This window comes from Lycorma delicatula, chromosome 12 (assembly GCF_047948215.1).
Source record: "Lycorma delicatula isolate Av1 chromosome 12, ASM4794821v1, whole genome shotgun sequence".
In the NCBI taxonomy this organism is placed as follows: Eukaryota; Metazoa; Arthropoda; class Insecta; order Hemiptera; family Fulgoridae; genus Lycorma; species Lycorma delicatula.
In genome coordinates, this window is record NC_134466.1 from 22045533 (window position 1) to 22062381 (window position 16849).

General features: G+C 32.0%; 1 protein-coding gene across 1 annotated transcript in view; it reads left to right on the forward strand.

Moving 5' to 3' along the window:
- The window catches only part of Abcd3 (ATP binding cassette subfamily D member Pmp70), a 166556-nt gene extending 150285 nt beyond the window's left edge, over positions 1-16271 (forward strand). Inside the window, exons 12-16 of the mRNA XM_075379646.1 lie at positions 17-228; positions 8206-8307; positions 11356-11529; positions 13751-13912; positions 16020-16271. Of these exons, the coding sequence (XP_075235761.1) occupies positions 17-228; positions 8206-8307; positions 11356-11529; positions 13751-13912; positions 16020-16097 (728 nt within the window). The 3' untranslated portion in view covers positions 16098-16271. The remainder of the gene's footprint in view (positions 1-16; positions 229-8205; positions 8308-11355; positions 11530-13750; positions 13913-16019) is intronic.
- Positions 16272-16849: the final 578 nt, after the last annotated feature.

The window sequence follows — 16849 nt, forward strand, 5'->3', positions numbered from 1 at the left end:
ATTTTTTTTTTTGTAGGTAAAAGTCAAATATCTTTACCATTAATACCTGGAGCTGGTAAAATAGTATTTCAAGATAATATTATAAGATTCCATAAAGTGCCTCTAGTAACACCTAACGGTGATGTTCTTGTAAAGGAATTAAGTTTTGAAGTAAAATCTGGCATGAATGTACTTGTTTGTGGTCCTAATGGTTGTGGTAAATCTTCATTATTCAGAATATTGGGAGAGGTAAGGTTTATTTTGTATATTTGTAACTAAAATGTCCTATACTATTTTCATCAATTTTTCTGGTGAACATATTACTTTATAAAAAATCTTTTTGGACACTGTTTATTCTAGATATAATTCTCAACGGCTTTTAACATATTATTGTGCGTTTTCATATTATTTTAAATTGTTAAAATAATATGAAATCTAAGAACGAATCATGTTGATGCGATTACAATTACAACAATAATGAACATTATTCAGGGATTACTTATTTCTACTATTTACAAATGGAAACTAGTGTATTTAAAAAATGCTTATTTACAAACAGCTTCTCCTGCTTAACCACAAGAGAAAAAACCGTTGTACTTTTGTCGCAAAATGGAATAGACTCGTATACATTTTTCATATGCTCTGATTGTCATCGTACATAATTTTCCTGATTCAGCAAAGTCTAGAGGTTGTTGTACATAATTAACACATATTAAGCTGTTGCTTTGTTCATTCAAGGATAATAATGTTAAAAGAGAACGTCTATTGTCCCAAATATAATTTTATTTTCTAGAATTTTCTTTCTATTCTAATTCTAAATGTTGTTTTCACTCTTTCTTGAGTTTTCTTGATTTTTCTCTTTTTATATTTATTTGTCTGTTTACATTCTTCTTTTATTTTCTCAGTTTTTCTCATTTTTCTTTTACACTTTTCATTTCTACCCATCACAGAAAAGAAGTTTTTTTTTTCTACCCATCACAGTATATAAATCATATTATAAAATTAAGAGCATCTCCACAAAAATCTATATGTATATATATATATATATATACACGAGGTGTTACCCAAAAGTTCGGGGAATTTGAATTTCACATGCAAACCATTGCTGGTACGACCTGCTGCCGTTAGATGTGGCTAACAGTACTCTTTGTGAATCAGTGTTCCAACAGCTATGATGGTGAGAGGCTGCATTGTTGACTTTCATGCGATTGTGTTTTACTGCTTCAGCGAAGTTCTAAATGGCAGATTTTAAAGAGCAAAGAACCTGCATCAAATTTTGCTTCATGTTTAAAAAACCGGTGCAGAAACCCTTCAATGCTTGTGGAAGCATTTGGTGACAACGCTATGAGTAAAAGTAAAACGTTTTTGCGGTACAAACGATTCAAAGATGGACGAACGACAGTTGATGACGATGAGCGTTCAGGAAGACCATCAACAAGTGCAACACCGGAAAACATAGCAAAAGTGTGAGTGGCTATTGTTGCAGATCGTAGACAATCAATCCATGATGTTTATGCAATTGTATAAATGTCATACGGGTCTGTGCAACGCATCTTGTCGGACAATTTGAATGAGAACGTGTTCATTTGAACATGAGATGCATCGCTGCAAAATTCGTACCGAGGCTGTTGAACAGCGGCCAGAAACAAAATCGCATAGCTGTCTGTAGCGAATTGAAAAATTCAGCAAGAGATGACCCTAACTTCATCTCGAACATCAGAACCGGTGATGAGACATGGGTGTACGGGTATGACCCTGAAACTAAGCAGCAGTCATCGCAGTGGAAGTCACCAAGTTCACCGCAGCCAAAAAAAGCACGCCAAGTTCGCAGCAACATGAAGTCCATGATTGTTTTTTCGACATCAAAGACATTATCCGTAAGGAATTTGTTCCTCTTGGTCAAACTGTCAATGGGATATTCTATTGTGAAGTTTTGAAGCGGTTACCTGAAAGCATTAGGTGCAAACATTCAGATCTGTTGGATAACAACAGCTGGGTTCTGCACCATGACAACGCGTCCATGCACACATCAGAATTTCTTGGCTTCCAAAAAAAAGACACTAGTGATTCCCCACTCACCCTATTCGCCTAACCTTGCCCCGTGGGACTTTTTTCTCTTTCCTAAAATAAAATTTTAATTGAATGGTCGTTTTAACACAATTGAGGAGATTCAGGAAGAAACGCAGAACGTGCTTCGAACACTTACACCTTCAGATTTCCAGGGATGCATGGAATCAAGGGAAAAACGCTGAGATCACTGTATCAGTGCCCAAGGGGATTTGAAGAAGACAGTGGAAATTATACGTTATGGTAAAATTCCCCGAACTTTTGGGTAGCACCTCGTATATATAAAATAAAAATTATCATAAAAATGTCAAATTAGTACAAAAGCTTGATGTAAACTTAGCAATTTACATAAGGACTTTTTAAATCCATTTATTCAACATCATTTCTAAAAATTACAAAGCTAACCTTCTTATAACATAAAAATGTTAGTTCCTCATGCTTGACAAATATCTTTAGTGTATATATACAGAGTATTCTGGGATGTATTCACTAAACTTCAAAAACTGATTCAGAACACCAAAATGAACAAAAAAACTTCATATCGACTAAGTCCTATTTTGTTTTCCTTCTGGCTGCCATTTTGTGGTTATCAACAAAAAAATTATTTCTCAGGAATGGGTATACCTATTTTAATTTAATTTGGCAAAACTAAAACTAGTGTCATATTCTAAAAAATAAAAAATTTTGGAAACATCTCAACTTCAAAAATTTTAAAACAGCAGCCATCTTAATTCTTTAATCTTCAATATTTTTGTAATTATTTGTTTGATAAAATTTTTACTTATTGCGAAATTTATTAAGCTTTTTATTTTCAACAAAATATAACTTCACTTGTAAAAATCTGTTGACAAACAATCATTATTGCAGACAATTAACCCAGCAGTAAGTACCCTTGCTCACCATAATGCAAGGTGATAAATTTATGCCTGTTTTTATTCCCCCACTAAATGTAATAATAGTGAATTAATAATATTATTTACAGCACACTGGAAAACATCCGTAATAAAACAAATTCAAAAACTTATAATAATAATAATAAGGGTATATTTGTATATATAAATATGGTGCTTTTCAACAGTTATATGAAAAAAAAGAAGAAATTTAATGAATGCTGCTACAAGAAGCAACTAAAAAGTGTTGGAAAGGATTGTGGGATACCACTTTAAAGAACATTGAAAAACAAGCTTTTGACAAAAAAAAATGGCTAAAAAACAACCTTAACCAAAATGATGTCATTTAATATTTTCTATAGCTTGTTTCAAAAGTGGTTGCTTATAGTTCAGCCCAAGAATTGACCTCATACTATTTTTAAAAAAAATTATTTTCTGATCGGAGCATATGCTAAATTTTATTTTATTTTAGTGTTTCTTTGTTGAAAAGTAATTTAAGGGAAGCTATATTTTCTTTACACTATATATATATATATATATATATATCTCACAGAGAGGGTTCAAATACCTTTGTAACAATTTCAAAAGAAGTTTTTAATAATGCAGTATATGTGATCTGGTGTATGAATAATATAAATGTGTTTTACATTAGTATATCTGAGTTAACAATAGAAAGCAAGGGTAATAAAATTCTGTACTGGGAGGCCTTACAACCCTTTTTTTTCACTAGCATTTGTTATTTTAGATATAAAAATAATTTTAAAACATATTTCTGAAATGCTTTTTTAATAATTATTTCATAAGTGTAATATCAAACCTAATATAACAAACAAATGGAATTATTGGATAAAAATGATGCTTATAGTTCAAAGTTCAATTAGACATTTGTAAATATTATTCAGATTAGCCAGGCATTTCTTGAATTTTTAATAAACATTATTACAAACAAGCACTAATGTACAAACATCATGACATCCATTTATATTTATTTATCAATGTGTTGTATTTATGTGTTATATTTTATTTATGTATATAATAGTAACCACTTTATTTAAATAGAAAATATTTAATTATACAGAAAAATTGTATATACATATTCAGATTCAAGGAAATACTCTTTGTCATCAGACTGTTAGAATGAAGTACCTACCATAAGCAGAATAAAAACGAGTCCAAAATACATCTAATTAAAACAAATTTTTATACAAATAAAGAAAACATTAACAACTAAATTTCTTATTTATTGATATTGTCATGTGTTTGCAGTTCAACAAGGATATTGAGAGATAGCCTGTGTAAAGATTATTAAAAATACAATTTATTTACTCTTACATAAATTACTATGTATAAAATAAGTCAATTGTAAATCTAAAAACACAGTTCTGAAATTCTGATTTTGCTGTAAACTTTACAACTAATAACAGTCCTTGATAGTATAGAGTGATTTTTTAGTCCTGTTACGCAATTTTAAATGTAATTTAAGAAAGGGAAATTTAGGTCGAATAAAAAAATGTATTTTTTACTTACAAAAAAGATTTAATAAAAAGCTATTACTTACATAATTGTTAAAGAATATGTTCAAAATGCCCACCCCTTGCGGTTATACACACACGGACTCTTTTCAGCATATTAGCTAGCGAAACCTTTTTTAGAGTCGCATTGGAAATATTCATGATTAAGTCTGTAATATTGCCTTGTAGTTCATCAATAGTGTGAGGATTGTTTTTGAAGGCCTCGGGCTTTATATAGCCCCACAAAAAGCAGTCAGGAGATGTGAGGTCTGGGGACCTTGGAGACCATAAGCCCTTGTTTATTATTCGATCATCAAGGAACTCTTGCAGAAAATCCACGGTTTCTCGAGACATGTGGTATGTAGTTCCGTCTTGCTGAAACTGTTCTTGAAGTTCCAGGAGGGTCACAAATTGGGGCACAATATTGCTGTATACTTCACCGTTTTCTGTCTGTTCGAAGAATATGAATCCGACTATACTATGACGAGATATTGCACACCACACACCAGTTTTTTCAGGATGCAAAGATTTGTCTTGTAAAGCGTTATGATTTTCAACCGCCCAAATTCGACGGTTTTGACTGTTAGCATAACCGTCGAGATGGATCCAGGCTTCATCACTAAAGAACACTATGTTTAAAAATTTGATTCCGTTATCGTTTACGAGAGACCTAAACCGACGGCAATATTGCAATCGCTTGTTTAAATCTGGTGCCGAATGAAGCTCTTGGACTAATCGTACACGATACGGATAGAATTTCAATTCTTTAGCGACTTTCTGAACACTCGAATATGACAAACCGACTTGCGTAGAAAGTTTTCGTAAACTTTTCCGTGGAGAATTGAGCGATCTTGTTTTCACATTCTCTAAAACGTCATCTGTCAAGCGAGTCGGTCAACCGCTACGTTTTCTGTCGCAAACACTACCTGTCTCTCGAAATCGGTTTGCTAGCCTAGAAATTAACATTTTTTCTGGCGGAGGAACACCAACAAATTTTATTTGAAACGATTCTTTTACACTCTCTTACGATTTCGTAGCAAAATATTGTTCAAGAATGAAAACTCGTTCTACAGTAAAAGACATTCTGTTCGTAACACGACCGGAAATGGCACAAAAGTTTACACAGCTCAAGGAGAATCAACTCACACTGCCATATCTATACCGGTTGAGTAGTGCTACCAACTTTGTGTCACAAAACCAAATTTCCCTTTCTTAGAAAAAAATTACCAGACATTAACAATAGGGAAACAGGACTAAAAAATCACTCTGTATACCCCTGGGCCTAGGGCTTAACCTGCAGTGACAGCAGCTGACCCACCAGTTTGTTTGTTCAAGAGTAATGATTTCTGTTGTCTGAATCATCTACATTATTCTAGGAATTATTTTTTAGAAAGAATTTCTTTGTCGTTATTTCTTCCATTTTCCATTTTTTTCTCTCTTTTTTATTTTGGAACTTTCTGTTACCAAAACGTTACCCATTACAATATCTACACTTTCACGGTTCCTGACAATATTTACTCAAAAATGTCCAATTTATTGTACTGAAAAATCCCTTAATTCATTGACAGATAATATGTTTTTATTAAAGCATTTTAACTTGATTTCATATAATATTGGACAGATGACAATAAAATGTTTCACTTCTTTAAAATTACACAACTACACAAGTATAACAAACCTGTAAAAGAATACTAAAGTAAAGAATGGCCAAGTAAAGTATTAAGATGAATATGAGGGTTATTTTTAAGGTACAGTGTATTTCGAATTAGCCATTTATTTACGCAATGTATACAGATAGCGCTTGTGTGGCTCAGTTCTTTTAATCAATAGTTAGCTGTGAGTAATAATAATTGTGTTATTTGTGTATATTAATCCAGTTATGAATGTTACAATTCTTGATCATGTTAAGTGTGAAATACAAGGAGTAATCAAATTTTTGACGACAAAAAAATAACACCTGCAATTTACATGCAAATTTGTTATTGTATGAGCTGAATATTATGAATGATGCTAAAGTAAGATGTTGATGCCATTCATTTCAAGAAGGGTGAATGGAACATTCATGATGAAGAACGTAGTGGCCGGCCTTTGGTAATAATGGATAATTTGATTGAAAAGTTGATTAAAAAATTAGAGAAAACCAGCACTTCATCATGTCACAGTTCTCTTTGATGTTTCCTAACGTTTCATTATCCTTGATTAATGAAATTTTGACTGAAAAATTGGGCTATAAAAAATTACGTGCCGGATTTGTGCCAAAGATGTTAATTGACACATACAAGGAAAAACATTTTGCTGCAGCGCATGAAGTTTTGCAGCATTAGGAAAATGAAAGTGATAAATTGTTTGAATACATTGTTACTGGAGATGAAACCTAGATTTCTTATTCGACGTTGAGACCAAGTAGCAGCCGATGTTATGGTGGCATTCATCATCAGACTGAAGAAGTGAAAACAAAAACATTATTTGCTGAAGAAGCTTTATGGCTACTATTTTTTGGTACAAAAGCGTGTCTTGCTGATCGAATTTAGCGATCCTGGAACTATTGTGAATGCCAATACATACAGTAAAACATTAAAAATGTAAGACTTATAAAAACCAAACAACGTGGAATGGTATCGCCAGGATTTTATTTTTTTTTTATAACAGCATAGTTGGCCACACTTGGCACTTCAAACGGTGAAGCGATTGGAAAACTTTTGTTGGAAAATCTTCAACTGTCCACCCTATAGTGCTGACTTAACTTTCAGTGATTTTTTTTTCATTTTTACTTTAAATAGTTATAAAGGTTTGATGATGATGACAGATTGAAAAATATCATTCATTACTGCACGGTTTTAAGTCATCGGCATCAGAATTTCTTGAAGAGGAAATAAAGAAGCAGTTTTTTTTTTTTGTGAAAAATTTGTTGAAGTTGAAGGCAGCTATGTGGAAAAAAGATAGTAATAAATAAATGTAGTTTTTATGTATAAGTAATAAAGTTTATTAATATTTTTCAATTTTGTTTTTAGTTCAAAATAGACATTACTTTAAAAACACACCTTCTGTATGAATATATGTAAACAGAGTTCTTTTTAATGTTTCATCATTGGGAACTTATAAATAAGAAAAGCTGTGTAGAGAAGTTTCCTTTGTTTTCTGAGTGCATTAAAAATACCCACTTGGCATGTTTAAAATCTTTGCCACTTTTCCAATATGGCAGTCAACTTCATCTTTTTTAGATTGAAACAAATTTAATGGATATAGAATGAACCGTCAGTTAAAGAACATGCAACTTAATTCAAGCTCAGAAAATAAAATATGAAAGAAATATTTTTGTTTACAAAAAGAAACATTAAATTAAGCTAGCCTAAATAATTAATTGTGCATTATAAGATGCTTTTGATTATCTTATTCTATTGGAGAAATCAGACTGATATTAAGAAAATGTTAAAAAGAGGATTGAAAAGAGCGATCTGTGAAAGTATGGTAACGTAAACAATAAACATTACATACATTACCTATGGAATATATAACCTGATGAAAATATATTACAAGAATACAATATAAATAACCAGAACTAATGCATTACTTGCAAGAGTTCAGTGTGAAAATTGACAAAAAGTGGTATGTAACCTGGGTAGAAAAAAAAAATAATAATGGGGAAAATTTGGTTTATAATAATGATAATACTGTTTTTATATATATATACATACACATATATAATACATATATATATATATATATATATAAAGTTATTTTTTATAATTTTTTTTTAGCTCTGGCCATTATTTGGTGGTTGTGTCACAAAGCCTCCAAGAGGAAAATTATTTTACATTCCACAACGACCATATATGACATTAGGCACTCTACGAGACCAGGTAATTATAACCAAATTTTTTAATTCTGTTTTATTTTTCTATGTTTTAACTTTTATGGAATTTTTCTAAATAAATGAATAAAAAAACTGTCAATCTCTGCTGCAGAGTGATAGCCTCTCAGCCTTTCATCCAAAAATCCTAGGTTCGAATCCTGGTCAGGTATGATATTTTTCATATGCCACAAATTTCCATTTTCATAAGCTTCTGCGTAATTAATTTATCAGTAAAAAAAAAATTGTTATTTTAAAAGTGTATAGAATGAATTTATTAAGAGGAATACAGATTAAATAAACAATGTAAATATATATATATTATTATTATTATTATGCTTTTACGGCCAACATGGGACCACTTAAGTCAATTTTAGTTGGATCTTTTCTGAGAAAAGCATGTTATTTTACTCTTTCGAGCTGCCCAGTATTTCTTCATCCGTTCAGATCTTGCTTTCTTTTCTTCATCTGTAAACACCCTCTTCGTTGTATTTTGTAGTTTGTCTGTCTTTTGTTTAAATCTAATGCTCTTATCTTTTAGCTTTGTAATTTTTCCAGTTTTATTCTGTAAGTCAGTCAGGGAAATTCCCAATTCTTTCATATCTTCTCTAATTTCTTTGATCCATCCTACTTCTAGCTTTTGGAACCAGAGCTTTTCAATGATATTTCTTGACAGTCTTGTTTGCGGTGTCCTTATGAGATGACCGAAGAAAGAGATTCTTTTTTTCCGCATAGTATCAGTAACAGGCTCTATTTCTCGATACACCACCTCATTTGGCACAATCCACCATTGGCCTTCTTTTTGGTGTTTTTTATTGATACACGTTCTGACAATTCTCCTCTCTATTTTCAGAATTTTTTCAATTCGGTTTTTCTGAGTGATTTTGAAAAGGGTCTCGCTTCCGTAGGTGACTTCTGGCTGTACTACAGTTTTATAATGTTTAAGTTTTGTTTTAGCAGAAAGGCATTTTTTCTTATATGTTGACCAAGTTAATTTTTGGGATTTAATCATTTTATTTGTCCTGTTTTGCCATGTCACTTTTTCATTTAAATTATAAGTTATTATTTCCCCTAGATATTTAAATTGTTTTACTATTTTAATTTTCTGATTGTTTACCGTAATGTGCTCTATTACCAGAGGATCTATGGCCATTAGTTCAGTTTTTTCAAAAGAGATATGAAGCCCTATCTTTTGTGCTAGGTTTTGAAGGCTCATGATTTGTGTTTTGGCTTCTTGAATATTATTTGCTAAAAGAGCGAGGTCATCTGCAAATCCTAGGCAATTTAGTGTGATGGAGTTTTTCTTAGTACCCATTTTTATATTTTTGGGATTTATTTCATACCATTTTCTCATGACAAATTCGAGGGCGCAGTTAAAAAGGAGTGGTGAAAGGCCGTCTCCTTGCCTCAATCCAGTTTTTATGTAGAAGTAGTTTTTTATTTCATTTAAGGCTGCGAGAACTTCTTGAATTGTTGGCGGGTTGATATTTACTGGTGAAGTTTTAACTGGAGTTTCAGTGTCAATCTCAAAAAGCTCTGGGGGGTCGTCACAGTTGAGGAGTCTATTGAAGGTTTCTGCCAAAATTTCAGCTTTTTCTTTATTGGTGTGGGCCATATTTCCTTTTTTTCCTCTCAGCATAAGGGTGGGTGGTTCATATCTTTGAAGAGCCTGACCAAAAATTTTATAATAGTCTCGGAAATTAGTTTTCTTGGAACTTTCTTCTATTTGCTGAATCAAGTTTTTTTGGGCTTGTCGTTTGGTTCCTCTTATAATTTTCTGAGTTATTTTCCTTTGTTTGGTGAATTCATGGTTAGATTCTTCAGTTTTCTGGGTTTGGTGGTTGATCCAAGCCCGGTGTCGGTCTTTGACTGCTTTGTCACATTCTTCATTCCACCATTGGTGTTTTTTTCTTGGGTTTATAGGGGCTAGTTCTTCAGCTATTTCTTTCAGTTGGGATGTCAGTTCTTTTAAATTATTAGTTAATTTGATTTTTTTGTTTTTTCTTCAAAGATGGCATTGTTTATTAATTTATGTGGATCATAAGCTCTTTTGTTTTTAGGTTGGGATTTTTTCTTTTTATGCGGGGTGAATTTTATTTTAACTTTAATTAAGTAATGGTCCGATCCAGTATCTGTTCCTCTCAAGACTTTTACATTATAAATCTCCTTGTGATAATTTCGGTCCATGCAAACATGATCCAGTTGCCATTCTCCTTTTTTCCAATCTGGGTGTTTCCAAGTCTTCAATTTGTTTGGTTTTCTCATAAAATAGGTGGATTTTGAGATCATATTATGGTTTCTCCAAAATTCGACAAGTCTTTGGCTGTTCTTGTTAGTTTTCTTTTGGGCAGGCCATTTTCCGATAATATCACGATATCTTCGTTCTTTACCAAGTTGGGCATTAAAGTCCCCTATTAAAATCTTCGTGTGGGTCTTATTTATGTTGTTTGCAGTTTGGTCAAGAAGTTCCCAGAATTTGTCCATCTCTTCTCTATCTTTTTTAAGATTGTTTTTGTCATTGGTGGGAGCATGGACATTTATTATGGTGTAGAATTTATTGGCTGATTTTAGGGTTAAGGTTGAAATCCTGGGGGAGTAAGACTTAAATTCTACGACTGAGTCAATTATTTTAAGATTGATTCCAAATCCTGTTCCGAACTGTGGGCAATTCTTCATCACACGTTTCCCGGGGATTCCTTTGTAAATTCTGTAACCCTGAGATTCAAACGGCTCTCGATTGGTGTTTCTCATTTCTTGAAGTCCTGCGATTAGGATCCTAATCGCAGGACTTCAAGAAATGAGAAATTTGTCCTTTATGTCTGTCCATTATGTCTGTTAGAGTTTTTAGTTTGCCGGGTTGAGTTAGAGAATTAATGTTGTGAGTGGCAATGTAGTTTATTTGCTTGTGTCTTATCCTCAATTTTGAAGTTGTGTTGTTTTTGGGTGTTTCCAAACGCTCCGATTCATTGTTATCTTTTAAGCAAATATATATATGTTTTTTTTTAATTAGTGTTAATTGCATTAAAATAATTAATTTTTGTTTCATGAATTTTTCTAGGTTACTTATCCACACACAAAAGAAGAAATGTTAAGGCGTGGTAAAACAGATACTGACATAGCCAAACATTTAGAAAGAGTACAGTTGTCTTATTTACTACAAAGAGATAATGGCTGGGATACAATTGCTGACTGGATTGATGTTTTGTCAGGTGGTGAAAAGCAGCGTATTGCAGTAAGTTTTAAATCATATCATATCCCTTTTAATATGTTTTACGAGGTTATTTTTTTTTCAAGATCCGATCGGTCGCGAAATAAAAACCCACTCAAAAATCAGATGAACCTTTGCGGATATGTGTTGCGCAGCGTCTCTAGTATGGCCTTCAATCACACCGCGTTACTTCATTTAGTTCTGAACACTCAGTTAGCACATAAATATGTCTTCATCAATAGCATCTCCTGCCAAGTGTGAAGTGCGTGCGGTAATTTAATTTCTTCAGGCTGAGGGGTGTAATGCGGCTGAAATTCATCGACGAATAAGTAATGTGTACGGTGAAACTTTAATGAGTGACGGCAAAGTGCGACAATGGTGCAGGAACTTTAAAGCAAGACGTACAGATGTTCATGATGGAGGCGGTCAGGGAAGGAAATGAGTGTCAACCTATGATCTCGTTGAGCGAGAGGATGAGGCGATTCGAGAAAATCGTTGGTTCACAATTTCTGTATCGAGTGATTCGTTTCATGAAATTTCAAGGTCAGCTCTTTACACCATTGTGAGTAAGAGACTCCTACCGCAAATTGTGTGTGAGATGGGTTTCCAAGATGCTGTCTGACCATCACAAAACAATGAGAATGGACGCCTCCCTAACGTTTCTCCAGCGATACCGCAATGAAGGAGAAGATTTTTTGAACAAAATTGTCACAGGGGACGAGACATGGGTCTACTTCGAAACTATGAAACAAAAGAACAGTCCAAACAGTGGATGCATTCTCATTCTCCCAGTAAACCGAAGAAGTTCAAGCGAACCTTCTGCAACAGAAAACGTATGGCTACTGTATTCTGGGACCGGAATGGAGTTCTCTTGGTGGAATTCATGGAACGTGGCATGACCATCACTGCAGCCTCATACTGCGTGATTCTTCAACGTCTATGAAGAACGATTCAGAATAAGTGGAGATGAATGTTGTCATCAGGCATTGTCTTTCTCCATGACAATGCTTGGCCGCACACTGCAACTGTAACAAAGAAGCTCCTGCAGCGTTTTCATCGGGAAGTGTTTGATCACCCACCATACAGCCCGGACTTGGCTCCATCCGATTTTCACCTCTTTGCTCACATGAAACGCTGGCTAGGAGGATAACATTTTGGCACAGACATCGAGCTGCAGACCAGTGTAGAAACATGGCTGAAAACACAGGCGGCTCCATTCTATGACGAAGGTATTGGAAAGTTGGTACCCCATTACGACAAATGTCTAAATCGGAGTGGCGACTATTGTAAGTACTTGTTACAAATAAAAAATTTTAATTTTCACTGTGGTTTTAATTTCGTGACCGATCGGACCTTGAAAAAAATAACCCTCGTACTTTTTTTTATGTATATTCTCTCCATTATTATAATACAATTATTTGCACTAATAACACTTGGGAATTGCATGAATACCTTTAGAAAAAAATCTTTTAACTGGGACATTATCACTTTTGTGTCGCCTGTTTAGCTTTTCATCAGACATAAAAGATTTGACACCATTTGCCTTTTTAAGTAATCCAAATTCTTGATAATCATTGGCGGTGAGGTACAATGAATATGTTATAGGAAAATTACCGGCCAATTGGAAATTCTAAATATAATCTAACCAACAATCGCTTGTTAGTCAAGGTTAGCAAGCGTAGGTTAATTTTGGTTAAATTATATTTATAATTATAAGCAATAATGCTAATATATTATATTTCATTTTTCAGTTAGCCTGATTTTTTAATTCGTCTGTGACAAATACATAAGATGTGAAAGACTCTTGAAAGAAAGACAAATGGTAGTAACTGTTGAACATACAGAACAGTTGTTTGTTTCTGCAAACATTTTGTTTTTTGCGATCAACTTGCTTATTATCTTTCTTACAGATACTTTTGTTGAATTGCAGAATATCATAAATAAAATGTTATGCTGACCAATCAATTTGTACAGATGGGAAGATATTTAATTTAATGTTAAATGTTGATTTTCTTTCTCCATGGATTCAATTTTTGCTCTAGCAAACAGCATCACTTAACAGTAACTTAGTTTTCCTAAATATCTTTATATAAAATTACATACTACAGTATTCATATGTACAAGCTTTGCCCTTTTTAGAGCACACAGATACAGTAAAATATATTACGGTTAGAATTTGGTTTTATTTTAAAAATGAATTATACATAGATTTTTAGTTTTAATGCAATCTTGTGCTTTTTTTCAGATGGCAAGATTATTCTATCATTGTCCACAATTTGCAATTCTGGATGAATGTACAAGTGCTGTTAGTGTTGATGTTGAAGGTTCCATGTATCAATATTGTAGAGAAGTAGGAATTACATTGTTTACAGTTAGTCATAGAAAATCTCTTTGGAAACATCATGAGGTGGGTTTTTTAAATGAAGATTATTATTATTGATATATACTGATATTTAATTACATTTTGCTGTAATATTCATTAACTTAACTGGCTCAAGATGGAGAGCGCATACCTAACTTAGAAGTACCATGTACAGAAGGCACTTCTGTACATGGTGTATTCAAAAAAAAAAGTTGTATAATAAAAACTTTACTTATTTAGAACTTTATATAGCCTTGTGCCCATCAAAAAGTAGTCCCTGTTAATGGCAGAACACACAGTTTTCAACATTTCTTCTATTTCTGGAGCACGGCTCACAGTTGTTATATTTTTTCAGTTTTGTTTATGGTTTGAAAATAACATCATTTCTTTCAATATTACCTTCAATTTGGGAATCAAGTTAAAGTCTACTGGGGTAAAGTCTGAACAATAGTAGGGTGAGTGAAGTGCAGACACAGTAGCTGTCTTAAGTGCATTATTGTGCAACATCCAAATCTTTCTTCCCCGCACCTCAGGCCACTTTCTGTAATCGGAAACTCTTCAAATGTCATAAAACTTCTAAGTAGAACTCCTTATTTACTGTCTGACCATGTGAAACAGATCTATAAAGGACCAAAAATTTCCAGTTGAAAAAACCACCATCATCTTCATGTTTGACCTTGACATGCAGGCTTTTTTTGTCACTGAAACGATTGCATTGCAGTGGGAAGGTATGATTAAAAATGCTGTAGAAAAGGATAATGAAATCAGTGTAGGAAAAAGGAAAATTAATTGTATAAGGTCTCTGTAGAAATATTCATGGCACTCCCTTTTTCTAATTTTCCTTAAATGATCATTCGTTTCTTGGCAACTTCCTTTTAAATGTCACTGTCTTATTTGAGCAGCGTGTTTAGTAGGCCTCCCTTTATTTTAATTATATAATATATATATATAAATATTATATATATATATATACTAAAAATTGTGAATAGAATAATTTATAAAAAAATAAAAATATAAACCAACTTAGTATTTATAACAACAAATAACTATTTTTGTAGTCTGTGCCAGCCAACAAATTAAAATGTGATATACAAAAATGTGATATAAGAATATTTTATAGACGCTTAGATTCATATAATCACCAAGTATTTGCCTATTTTAGTATTTGCCTTAGTAAACTCAAAATGAGATATGATCGTGAGATGCTCTCTCTTATAAGTTCTTGAGATCACATTTTACATGTGGGAATCCTGTTTAGCCACCCAGTGATCTGGATTTTAAATGAATTATATATGGGGTGTTCAACTTAACCCCTTATCTCCCGCTGGTCACTATATTAACCACTGGTAATCAATTTTTCAAATTCAAATTTCTCACGAACCATTTAACATAGAAAAAAGATTTTTATATAGATTTAATCACATTGAATTATGAGAAAATGCAATAAGCGTAACAGTCATGTATAGTGTATATATTTCACAATGGATCAAACACATATGCAAAAAGAGGTTCATCCTATTTTTGCGCAGATTTTTATTTTGCGACCGATCGGACCTTGAAAAAAAAACCCTCGTAGTTTAGAAATTTTAGATATAAATAATAATTAACAGAGTAATTGATATATTAGAGAAATATTATATTAATAAATATGAAAATAAATACAGACTTATTAATAAACAAACTGAATATGATTTTTTGATTTACAAAAAAAAAAATTGGTCCGCTGATGATGGAGTAAAAACTTTGAAAGCACTACAGATAGGTCTAATTTTTTGTTTTATTGGATATCTTCAATATGGATTAATCAATTTTTATTGTACTACGATGTCTATAAATAAAACTTATTGATGCTATTTAATTTTGATTACCATCAATCAAGGGATTGAGAAAATAATCAAGGATTGAGAAGCGAAGGCGCAGAGCATAACATGCAACCCTGCTGACCTTTTTATTTGATTTTTATTAAAACTTTATTCTTATAATTTTACACCATCTATAAATGTTATTTTTACTAAATTAAAATAAGTTAAAGATTTTTATTATTTTCCATAATTTATCAGGAGTTTATTAAATATTATCATTAATTTTGTTTACTATTGTGCATGTTTTTAATTAATTATTCGACTTTTTCTTGATCTTTTGTTTCTTTCAGTTTTATTTACAAATGGATGGAAGAGGATCATTTGATTTTAAACAGATTGAAGCTGAAACAGAAGAATATGGATCTTAAATGATCGTTTAATGAAGTAATAATAAATAAATTTATTTGTGGTGTAATTAATTTTGTAATTACCACTACACTTACTATAAGAAAAAATAATAATTTTATTGTATATAGTGTTAAAACACTGTCTTGGTACTTGAATATTATTTGTACTTAATGAATATTATATATGTATTATAATAAATGTTGAATACATACATATATATATATATATATATATATATATATACATTTATATATACACATATTGATAAATATTTTATCAAAATACATCCTAGATGCAGAATAAATGAATTTTAAACACTTAACCCATTGCTTTTTTTTGTTACATTATTTCATCAATGACTTAAAATAACATTGTTGTAATTTATTTAAAAAAATTGGTACTTGTTTGTTATCACATCGCCACTTTTTTTTTTATACAACTTCTTCATATTTCATGAGGAAATGAATAACAACATTTATTTAAGACGGAAAAAGTACATTTTTTAATGAAAAATAAAAATGACAAAACACTACATTAGATTATATCGACTCCATGAAATGATGAATCGTATTTATATCTACATAACCTAACCAAACATAACCTATACTTCCCTCGCTGAGCTCATCTAATTAATGGAAATAAAGTTATAATGTGCTTATCTAATGTTAATTAGACAAGGTTATTAAACAAAACGAGCGTAGGTTAAATTGTAATACGTACGATTCGTCAGTACATGTTGTCAACATAATTTAAACAAGATTATGTTCGCTAA